Source organism: Eretmochelys imbricata, chromosome 8 (assembly GCF_965152235.1).
Source record: "Eretmochelys imbricata isolate rEreImb1 chromosome 8, rEreImb1.hap1, whole genome shotgun sequence".
Lineage (NCBI taxonomy): Eukaryota > Metazoa > Chordata > Testudines > Cheloniidae > Eretmochelys > Eretmochelys imbricata.
The window spans coordinates 75,508,981-75,521,325 of NC_135579.1; the positions used below are offsets into that span (position 1 = coordinate 75,508,981).

The window sequence follows — 12,345 nt, forward strand, 5'->3', positions numbered from 1 at the left end:
TTGTCTGAAGCAGGATGCTTTAACTTCTGAAAACCCTGAGCAAGTTTTAGTATTAAAACTGACTTTCTCACACAGCCTTTATGCTGATGCAGAAGAAAATAGTTTTAAAGACTCTTGTGAGAAGACTGGAAGTTCTGGGGAAATTTGATTTTTAGATACTTACAAAGAAACAAATATGAAGCAAATGTAAAGGTAGGGAAATTGGTGAGATATTGTAGTGAACTGTCTTGTATATGTGTTTACCACTGTGCTAGCAGGACGGCATCAGATTCTCTCAGCTGTCTGCCACAGACTGTGCTAGCAGATAACAGATTCTTTAAGAGGTAGCGAGAGTTGTGCTTTTGGAGGGAGGAGGATCTGAGATCTGTCCCTGCTGTTACCATGTGGTTCAGAACAGCCATAGTGTTTAGCATAGTGACAGCCATCTAGGAACTTCATGTTTATGTGTTTTTGTTTTGGTTTTTTTTACATTGTGTTTTCTATTTGTATTGTTACGTAGATTCAATTTTTCATATATCAAAATACACAGGTTTACTGAATGTTGCTAAGATACAAATTAAAACTCGGCAATTAATTCAGTCTCTCTGCTCCGTAGTAGTCTTCATCATTGTATAGGTTTCAGTCTCTCTCTCTAGCTCCATTAACATGTAGAATACATGTTTTTCTTGACTTGAATAGGTGGTGATTGCACCTTGATTATTGTTTTTTGTCCTCTTAAATCTGATCCTTGTCTGTGGTCATTAGACATTTCTTCTTGATTAGGACCACAGGCCTTACTGCAACGGACCTAAATTAAGAGGATCCTCTTGTCTGTGCCTTCTTGACTGAAAAATCCTCACTGGACTGGGCTCTAGATGCTCTTCCTTGGCACTCTCTCTTATAGTTGGAAGGTTGTCTCACATCTCTGGGATGGTGTGCATGAAATCCTCACAAGTAACACAAGATTTATTAAGAATAAGCAGAGACAATTGAATTCAAACAAGTAAATAGCATGCACAATGTATCTAGTTTTATACTCTGCTTAACTAATCTAGGTGTATTCCCTTTGTGTCATTTTAGGAAAATAGCAGTATTTTGCTTTTCTGCACTATGTTTTTTTTGAGGTCTAGTTGGTCTCTGAGACCCTTTTTGGCAGCCAGTGTTGGAGATGCAAATTCTGCTCTTGGATGTTTCATGTCATCCTCTCTCACTCTTCCTCACTGGGATCCTTCAGTTATCACAGTTTTGATTTGCTCTCCTGTGACCTTGCTCACAAAAGTAGTTATCCAGGTGTACCCTCGTGGGGATGAGTCTCTTGGAAATGTCTCTTGTCTCAACTCCATTTGCTACTGTAGTTGAACAGTTTAGGTTCCTGTTTTTCTGTACATTTTTCACATCTTAATTCAAAGTAGTCATCCCTCCCACTTAGTGGGCTGTCTGTTCTTTGTGCTAACCACCAGACTTTCACATGTTAATCTTGCTGACAGTAGCTTTCAACCTACAGCTGGATTGCTTTGTTTGTGTTAGAGTTTAAACAGAAAGGACTCATCATTTTAAAAGTAATTTTCTCAATATTCATTCTGTTCTATAGCAAATATGGATTTGCTATGAGTCGCACCATACACGCATTTAACTTACATGAATTCAACTATATGTGCTTGTCAAAAAAAAAAAAGAGAGAAAAATAACAAGATACCTGTAAATAGTGCAGGCAATTCCGCCCACCATCCCATTCAATGATCATATGCCTCGGAGTGAGCATGAGATGGGAGACATGAATCTGCTGTTCCCTCAGTCAGTCTCAGTTCCTATGTGCCTTTCATAGTGTGAGCATCTTGCTGCGCTGAGTGTGATTCTAGTGTTTAAAGATACTGTACATATTTTTCGTACAACATGACCCCTAAATGCAAGCCAACTACTTCATCTGGTGCTCAACTGAAGAAACAGTGATCTGTTCCAACGCAGGAGGAATAACTGGTGGTATGTCGGTCTCCAGCGTGGTGCGTAAATGTGGCCGCAACAAATCTAGCATCCGTGCCATCAAGATTCGAGAGAGAGCAATTCGTCAAGCCGTGGCATCAAGTGCTCCAATAACTGCTAAGGTGACGAACCAGGTGCGTGATAAGACTTTAGTGAAGACTGAAAAAGCATTAAACTTATGGCTGGAAGACGTGAACTGTAAACATGTGCCTATCGATGGCAACACGTTGCGAGAAAAGGCTCTTAGCCTCTCTGTGCTGTTCCAACCTCCCACCAAAGAGGGACAGCTTTCTGATGAGAAGGAATTCAAAGCCAGCCAAGGTTGGCTTAACAGTTTTTTAGGAACCGCTTCAACTTCAGAAACGTGCAGACTACTGGTGAAGCTGCATCTGTGAATGAAGAGGCGGCAAAAGCCTACCCCGAACAATTAAAGAAAATCAGAGAAGAAAAGGACTATCTTCCGGAACAAGTTTTTAATGCTGACGAGACTGGGCTCTTCTGGGAAAAAAAAATGCCCAACTGCACTTACGCTTCAAAATCAGAAAGACAAGCCCCTGGCTTCAAAGCAGCTAAAGACAGTGTGACTGTGTTTTGTGGCAATGTGTCTGGGCATTTAATAAAGCCGAGCTTGCTCTACAAGCTGCAAATCCCTGTGCCGTAAAAGGCAAGAACAAAAAATCTCCTGCCTGTGTTCTGGCAATCAAATAAAAAGGCTTGGGTGACGGCAGCATCGCTTCTGGATTGGTTCCACAAGCATTTCATTCCAGAGGTCAAATGGTACCTTAAAGAGAAGAGAAAGGACTTGACTTTTTAAAGTTTTGCTAATCGTAGACAATGCTCCTGGCCACACTGCAGCACTCCAGTTTGCCCATAACGACATTGAAGTAGTCTTTCTCCCCCCTCGCGCCCCCCCCCCCCAATACCACCTCCATCTTCCAACCTCTCGACCAAGGCATGATTCGCTGTTTCAAGGCCACGTACACGAGGCTTACGTTCTCATGGATACGTAGCAGTATGGATGCTGATCCCAATCTTAATGTGATGGAGTGTTGGAAGTCCTTCAACATTGCCAGTTACATCCATTGAATGTTTAATATAAGTGATGCAATCAAGCCTGAAACAGTCAATGCATGTTGGTGAAACCTATGGAAAGAATGTGTGAATGATTTTAACAGTTTCCCGACCATTGACAAAGAAGTAAAACGCATTGTTCAGGTGGCCAGGCAAGTGGGTGGTGATGGCTTCGTCAACATCCTTGAGGAAGAAATTGAAGAATGAATTGAGAGCCATAGAGAAACATTGACTAACGAAGAGTTAGTCTTCAGTTTGGAATTCTCTGTCAGCTCAGCTCTGTTCTGTTCTATCACCCAGTTTGTGGGGGTTATTTTTAAGACCTTTCATTGCTTTATAGTAATCTATTGGTGGTTGCTGAGGCATCTTCTGTCATTTTGTGTTTTGAGAAGGCTGCTAGTGAAATAAAATATATTTGCTTTATTTGATTGAACGTTATCAGCGTTCCAGTTCCCTTCTTGCTGACTTCAGATTCTTAGGTCTGGTCTTCACTACGAGGTTAGGTCGAATTTAGCTGCGTTAGGTCGATTTTATAAGCAATGCGGCTACACAACCAACCGCTTCCACCGACCTAAAGGCCTCTTAAAATCAACTGCTATGCTCCTCCCCAATGAGAGGAGTAGTGCTAAAATCAACCTTCCTGGGTCGAGTTTGGGGTAGTGCAGACACAGCGCTGTCTAATTCGATGGTGTTGGTCTCCAGGAGCCATCCCAGATCATAGGCACTGACTTCCCCTCTGCCGTATGGGTGCTCGACTCCTGCCCTACCCCTGGCCTTGCCCCTGCCCCGCGTCTCTTCTCGCCCCCCATTCCACCCCTTCCCCACAGTCCCTGCCCCACCCCACCTTTTCCAACCCCAGCCCTGCCCCTTTTCTGCTCCCATTCCACCACCTTCCCCCAAATCCCCGCCCCACCCTGTCTCTTCTCCGACTCCTCCCCTGAGCGCACCACGTCCCCGCTCCTCCCCCTCCCTCATGGAAAGTCCTAAGCGCCTCCAAACATCTGTTAGGTGGCAGGAAGTGCTGGGAGGGAGGGGGAGGAGCAGGGACGTGGTGCACTGGGGGTGAGGAGAAGGAGGCGAGGAGGGGGGAGCTTTCTACCACCATTCTGCACTTGCTCAGCCTATAGTTGAACTGCTCCTTACTGCTGTCCAGGCTGCCTGTGTACGGCTTTATGAGCCTTGAGAGCAGGAGGCAGGCTGGGTCTCCAAGGATAACTATTGGCATTTCAACATCCCCAATGGTAATTTTTTGGTCTGGGAAGAAAGTCCCTTCTTGCAGCTTTTCAAACAGCCTGGAGTTCCGAAAGATGCGAGCATCATGCACCTTTCCCGACTTTCCCACGTTGATGTTGGTGAAATGTCCCTTGTGATCCACTAGTGCTTGCAGCACCCTTGAGAAGTTCCCCTTGCAGTTTATGTACTATTTGGCAAGGAGGTGCGGAGCCAAGATCAGGATATGCATTCTATCTTTCTCCCCACTTCAGTTAGGGAACCCCATTGCAGCAAAGCCATCCACTATGACCTGCACATTTTCCAGAGTCACTACCCTTGTTAGCAGAAGGTTATTGATTGCCTTGGCTACTTGGATCACAGCAGCCCCCATGGTAGATTTGCCCACTCCGAATTGATTCCTAACTGACTGGTAGGAGTCAGGCGTTGCAAGCTTCCACAGGGCTATCACCACTCGCTTCTCAACTATCAGGGCAGGTCTCATCTTGGTATTCTTGCACTTCAGGGCGGCTGGAAAGCAACTCATAAAGTTCCATGAAAGTGGCCTTACGCCCGCAAAAGTTGCGCAGCCACTGGGAATCATCCCATACCCGCCACACTATGCGGTCCCTTCAGTCTGTGCTTGTTTGCCGGGCCCAGAATCGGCGTTCCACTGTATCAACCTGCCCCACTTCTGCCATGATGTCCTAATTGTCACAGCCCATGCTTTCAGGAATGTCTGTGTCTATGTCCTCCTCACAGTCTTCCTCGTGCTGGCGGCTCCTAGCCAGGCTCTGTACATACTGCAGGATAATGTGCAAGGTGTTCACAATGCTCACAACAGCAATGTGCAGCTGAGTGGGCTCCATGCTCGCCATACTATGGCGTCTGCATGGATGACCCAGGAAAAAAGGTGCGAAATGACTGTTTGCTGTTGCTTTCAAGGAGGGAGGGAAAAAGGGAGGAGAAACTGATGACATATACCCCAAACCACCCGTGACAATGTTTTTGCCCCATCAGGCATTGGGAGCTTAACCCAGAATTCCAGTCAGGAGCGGGGACTGTGGAATAGCTACCGAAAGTGCACCACTCAGTGAGTCGATGCTAGCCACAGTATTGAGGACACGCTCCGCCGACCTACTGCGCTTAGTGGGGACGTACACAATCGACTGTACAAAATTGTTTTCTAAAGATTGACTTCTATAAAATTGATCTAATTTCGTAGTGTAATTTCATGCCCTTATTCTGGGCAGCTAGCTGCTTGAAAGAGAGCCAGTATAGGGTAGCGGCATTCTAATTTCTCTTGTAAAAGTATATTATGTTAGTTGTAGGTTTAGGGGTTTTTGTGTTTACTCTAACAAATGTTTTAGTTTCAGGATCTTTCAAATGGTTTTCGAGTTTGTGGTGCCAATTTAGAAATGCAAGTCAGAGTTGCTGCGTTACTTATAAACTGTGTGTGGGCAACTCCTCTCATGATATTCTTAAGGTTAGGTAATATATCTTCTGACTTCAGTGACCCAAAGAAATTTGCATACTTAAAATAAATTTACTTGAGACCATATGGGCGTCTTCTGGGCTTCAGCAGGACTCCAATTCTAGCTGTGTCCTTCTGTTTGGAACAGGACATAGCTGGTATGATTATTTTGGGAAGATGGACAAGGTAGAAAAATGAAAGGGGAAAAGATTAGTTATGTGCTTAGTGTCCCTTTTGGTACTTAGGATATTCAGCAGTGTAAAATATACTTGTATAATTCTCCTTTAAGAAATATCTCTGTTTTGTTAGATATGATACAAAAAAGATATAATTTTAAATAGATGAGGACATTTCTGTGAGACATATTTCTATTAAAATGTATTTTTTTCTCTCAGTAGGCAATTAAAAGACTTGGAAGACTTGATTTCAAAGCATATACCACTGATTTCAAAGGAAGTACGTCTACATGAAGAGCTACAAAAGGAGTTGATTTGAGAAGACCCAGTGTTGCAAAAATGACTTCAACTTGTGTGATTCCAGTGTTTGCTTTGATGATTTTGTGTTTAGCAGCTGCAGGTAGGTGGCATTATGTAAATCATGTGTGCATTGTAACTCATTGTGTGCATTTGGAATTATTGATCAAAAATAGATGTTCATGCTAGAAGAATTTAGGTCAGCTAAGACTCATGTAGAATCTAATTGCAGATGTAAAGCAATAATGTATTATTGTGATAGTACTTTCTGGTATGAGTATTTGATGAGAAATAACTGCTTCTGTAATGGAGCCCTCTTACTTATGGTTGCTGTTAGACTCTTTAAATTATTTTCAAATAGTTAATATTCACTGGCATTCATTCTGTTATAATTTTGTCTATATAGGATTTCTAAGATGCCTTACTGATTTATTATGTCAGTGGCAATATTTATGGTAATCCCTATGACCAAGACTTGAAAAAATTGTCTTGTCCAGGGCCAGTAGGAATCTGTATGCATGAGTGCTATCAACTTCTGCAGAATCTAAGCTTTCATTTAAAAAAGAATTAAGTTTCTGGTTTTCTGGGTTTTTGAAGAAATCTTTCCAAACGTGGACTAATTGTAAACAGTGCATCGATGTCTTCCTAAGTCTGCAGAGAGACAGCTCCTGTGCTGTTGCCACTGTTAGTGTGTGTCTTCATTGGTGGTTAGCCTGGTTGGTTGGCACCTGGGTCTGAGCAATCAGATTAGTCTAGTCCAGTTGCAAGCATCCCCTCAACGAAGTTCTACTTATGTTACTGTGTCCTCACTAATTTATTTGAGCATGAGCTTTCGTGAGCTACAGCTCACTTCATCAGATGCATACCGTGGAAACTGATGAAGTGAGCTGTAGCTCACGAAAGCTCATGCTCAAATAAATTCGTTAGTCTCTAAGGTGCCACAAGTACTCCTTTTCTTTCTGCGAATACAGACTAACACGGCTGTTACTCTGAAATGTGTCCTCACTGTTTCTGCACTTGCCCATGTGTGTTTGGGGGCATATCCCGTGGTCCTTTGTACTGCAGTGTTCTAGGATTCTTTCCCAGTCAGTTGTCTCAATTGCAGGAGAACTGGTCTGTCATTGGTGGGGGAATTAGGAACTATCAACACTTGAGTAATTTTTTTTTTTATTTTTGCCTGTGTTCCAACTGCAAAATTTGCTGGTTCCAGACTGAGTTGAAACAGGCTCTAACTAACCCCCCTCAGCTGTTTAAGATAGCCCAGGTTTAAAGCACCTCCTAATCTGGTTAGAGGTTTTTCTGTGTGGATGGTGGGGAGAGGTTGGGCTAAAACCCAGGGAAGACATACCCTTATGAGACATGGCAGCTGTGCTCTCAGGGTGGCCATCTTTGCAGGTATCCCAGGATGAGAGGACAGATGGTCAGTCACCCAGTGCATGTGTGGGAGGATCCTGCCAAAACGACCTTGTCACCCCAGCAGAGTGCACTGGAGGAAGGATGTTCTTGCTAATCAAAAAGAAGATTTGGTGTGTAAACTGAGAATAAATTCATCTGTTGGTGGGATGGAGTAGGTTGGGGCAAATTAAGCCAGTCACGGCTTTGGTTAGGGTTGGGGTTGGCAGGCTCCCTAGGCTAGAGTTTTGGGTTGGAGCCAGTAAGTATCCCCAAGATGGGGTTAGGGCTGGGGCCAATAAGGATCTTTGAGACTGTGTCTTTATATGTTTTTACAGCGCCTAGTAAATGAGGCCCCAATTCTGGTTGAGACCTCTAGGCTCTCATAATACATGTGAATTACAACGTGTGGGGTGTGTGCGTGTGCGCACTGTATGTGTAGTATGAATTGGAGGTGAGGAGTTTAGTTACTTGGGAGTTCTTGGGCCTGAAGATCCTGTAGGAGTGAGTATCTGACCAGCTCAGGCACTAGCATATTTCTGTCTGGGGAGTAGGCTTAATCCTTGGACTATTAGGTCCTGGGTAAATTTTTCAAGCCCTTTCTATAGGGTTGCTGGGGTTATGTATGGACTTAATGTTTGCAGGGTTAGGGCCTATGCTTGGTATGGAGAACACTGTTTATTTTAAAGGATGGCTGTAAAGACTTTTAATGGTGACTATTGTATTAAAGTTAGCAGGAGTTATATAGACAAGGGAGATACATTCCCATTTATAGGAATTGGATCTGCTCCATCTTTTGTCCCATGTAAATACTTCTCAACTAGTGTGTTACAACATCATCCAAATGCAGCAATAAAAAGATCTGAAGGTTCACGTCTCTATATAAACACACACACACACACACACACGCATTTTCTGCAAGTGATAATCTGAAAAGTCCACTAAATTTAGGTATGTTTGAAGTTGTCCCTCCTTAGTGAGGCACCCTTCGCTTTGTGTCGTCCTCACATGCAAGAATATTGTCCAAAACTGATCACTGGGGAGTGGCAAACAGAGATGCAGCCAGTCAAAATGAGGTAGTGGGGAGACTGGACATATGACTTGTTTAAATTTGGGATGTCCTCATTGTGGAAAAGATTACCAACTTTAGAAGAGACATGTCTAAGCAATCAAGTACGTTGCCATCTGGCTTCCTTTCATCAATTACATGGAAAATAATGCTGTTTCAAGAATGCCCTCAGACCTTTAGGGACTTTGTCCAGGGCTGAGCTACACTGTAAGCATCCAGTCAGTATTAGTAACTCTGATTATTTAATAGTACTTGATGCTAAGATTCTGCAGTGATCTTAATGAGCAATATGGGATGTGTCTGTGTCTGTCTGTGAGCATGTTTGCATGTGGAGATGAGGATATGAGTGCCGGTGTGGGATGGGGAAAAGGATAACGGCTTATTAGAGAAAATCATAACTGTTCTAAAAAGAAAGAAACCTACTTTTAAAAAAGTGCCAGTATCTAAATCTGACTTGTTGATTTTATTTCTTATTAATCGTATTGGCAATTCATTTACATGTCTTCTGGCAAAGGGACAATTTACTAATCCAAGCATAACCAACACCCCAATGCTGATATTAACTAAGAGCACTACCAAATATAGTGATAGCAGACTCAGTATCAGTATTAAAAAGTCATTCACACCTCATGGGAATGTTGGAATATCTGTCCAACTTGAAACTTCTTTGTTGATTTATTTTTTCTCTTTTCCTTGTTTCTATTTGCTTTTTCATGAAAGAGCAAAATTGCTATTGCCCAGGAATTTAGCAGCTGCTTTTTCCCTCACTCAGAGCTTGAATCTGGAGTGGGAGAGTAGGTAGGCTAGAAATGGTTTTGTGGGATCTGTTTCCCTCTATCAAGTTGTCCTGCAATGGCTCAAGAGTATGAATACCAACCTCAGGGCAGACTGTTGAGAAGCAGGGCGCACACACCAAATTGGCTGTAAGGTCTATACTTAAATTTTACCAACCAGTTATCAGTGTAAACTCCTCAGGCACTAACAGCCTAGCCGTGGAATCATAGGTACTCCGATCTACCTTTCACCAAGGCAAGCTTGCCTTTGTTGTAGATAGTCCCTTACACGAAAAATCACAGCCATATTCAGGTTACTCCCAGTCTCAGGGGATAGTCACTTCTCCCAGGTCTGTTGCCCCTTAGATCTCACACCAAAAACAATCTAAAGATGTATTCACTAGGAAAAGGAAACGAGTTATTTACGAGGTTAAAGCAGGTAAACACACTCAAATGAGTTAGTCTTATGTTTCAAAAGGTAATAGAAACATCTGTAATAAGCAAGCTCCATGTGTCCCTTAGGGCTAACCCAGGCTAAACACTGGGGAGGTCTTACTTTATGCCTAGAAAACCTTACCCTCCAGAGACCGAGCAGCATAGAGAGGGTTTCTCTTTGCCAGGGATTTTTATTCCCTTTTCCCCCTTCTCTGAACTACCAGCTCAGCTGGTGGGAGAAATTCATTTGCACATCTCCTCACTATGGGACTGGATGAGAGTAATCAACAGTCTTTTTGTCCTCTTACATGAACTATTATAGAACATCAGGTGCTGGTGGGCCTTCTCTGCGGGGCTGGCCAGCATTTCACACTAATGAATGTCTCTCTCTTATCTGCTGATTTCCATAACTGCAGAGGCTTACAATACAAATGGTCCTATATTATTTTGAAGTATGGGATACAGAGGTCATAAGTGAGATTAATGCATGCAGCAACTCACAAGCATTCCATGAAGTCTAAACACGTTCTTGGAACTGTAATACCTGTTTTAACAGTAACACCACACAGGTGAGCTAGACTGTTCCAGTTATGTACTAGTCAGTGTTCAGTTGAGGCATGGCAACCTTGGCATATGCTGACACCCTCTTGTGGCTTTTTCTGCCTTCGCCATTCATCTGTCTATGCCAGGATTACTTCCAAACCAACTGATTTTCATGTCACTTACAGAGGAGTTTGCAGGTTAGAAATGAGACCCACGAGCAGGTGCTTTTATGAAACAAAAATAATGTTTTCAGTCAAATATCCCTTAGAATAATTAAAATTAAGGGGAAAGATCTATAGAAATAGACTATATTTTTTAAAATAGAGCTTTCTAAGAGGTTTTCCGTGAGGCAGCACTGAGCCTTTAGAGCTATTATATCAAAGAGTGTTTTTTAAATATAAAGATATGGTGCTAGTAGGAAAAACTGTAGGCAAGACAGAGGTTTTCCATACATATGTGCCCAAAGGAACAACATGGCAAAGAAGCATAATGTATCTCTGCTATGAGAGTGTCAGTGGCATAAGCTGGCTCGTGAAATCAGTAGGGGCTCTATACTGAGAGAGCTTTTTCAGGCTTGGGTCCTTTATGTTCAGTTCTTCCTGATAGCAGAAATATAAATAAGAAATATATTGGTAAAAGTAAAGGAGTCCTTGTGGCACCTTAGAGACTAACCAATTTATTTGAGCATGAGCTTTCGTGAGCTACAGCTCACTTCATCAGATGCATACCGTGGAAACTGCAGCAGACTTTATATATACACAGAGAATATGAAACAATACCTCCTCCCACCTCACTGTCCTGCTGGTAATAGCTTATCTAAAGTGAGCATCAGGTTAGGCCATTTCCAGCACAAATCCAGGTTTTCTCACCCTCCACCCCCCCACACAAATTCACTCTCCTGCTGGTGATAGCCCATCCAAAGTGACAACTCTTTACACAATGTGCATGATAATGAAGTTAGGCCATTTCCTGCACAAATCCAGGTTCTCTCACTCCCTCACCCCCCTCCAAAAACCCACCCCCATACACACACAGACTCACTCTCCTGCTGGTAATAGCTCATCCAAACTGACCATTCTCCAAGTTTAAAACCAAGTTAAACCAGAACATCGGGGGGGGGGGGTAGGAAAAAACAAGAGGAAATAGGCTACCTTGCATAATGACTTAGCCACTCCCAGTCTCTATTTAAGCCTAAATTAATAGTATCCAATTTGCAAATGAATTCCAATTCAGCAGTTTCTCGCTGGAGTCTGGATTTGAAGTTTCTTTGTTTTAAGATAGCGACCTTCATGTCTGTGATTGCGTGACCAGAGAGATTGAAGTGTTCTCCGACTGGTTTATGAATGTTATAATTCTTGACATCTGATTTGTGTCCATTTATTCTTTTACGTAGAGACTGTCCAGTTTGACCAATGTACATGGCAGAGGGGCATTGCTGGCACATGATGGCATAAATCACATTGGTGGATGTGCAGGTGAACGAGCCTCTGATAGTGTGGCTGATGTTATTAGGCCCTGTGATGGTGTCCCCTGAATAGATATGTGGGCACAATTGGCAACGGGCTTTATTGCAAGGATAAGTTCCTGGGTTAGTGGTTCAAATCCAGACTCCAGCGAGAAACTGCTGAATTGGAATTCATTTGCAAATTGGATACTATTAATTTAGGCTTAAATAGAGACTGGGAGTGGCTAAGTCATTATGCAAGGTAGCCTATTTCCTCTTGTTTTTTCCTACCCCCCCCCCCGATGTTCTGGTTTAACTTGGTTTTAAACGTGGAGAATGGTCAGTTTGGATGAGCTATTACCAGCAGGAGAGTGAGTCTGTGTGTGTGTATGGGGGTGGGTTTTTGGAGGGGGGTGAGGGAGTGAGAGAACCTGGATTTGTGCAGGAAATGGCCTAACTTCATTATCATGCACATTGTGTAAAGAGTTGTCACTTTGGATGGG

General features: G+C 43.0%; 1 protein-coding gene across 3 annotated transcripts in view; it reads left to right on the plus strand.

The window, feature by feature from the left end:
* The window catches only part of TGFBR3 (transforming growth factor beta receptor 3), a 179,660-nt gene that overhangs the window by 14,533 nt on the left and 152,782 nt on the right, over positions 1-12,345 (plus strand). For all 3 annotated transcript variants that reach the window (XM_077824946.1, XM_077824948.1, XM_077824947.1), the window contains exon 2: positions 6,109-6,289. In XM_077824946.1, the coding sequence (XP_077681072.1) occupies positions 6,229-6,289 (61 nt within the window). In that variant the 5' untranslated portion in view covers positions 6,109-6,228. The remainder of the gene's footprint in view (positions 1-6,108; positions 6,290-12,345) is intronic.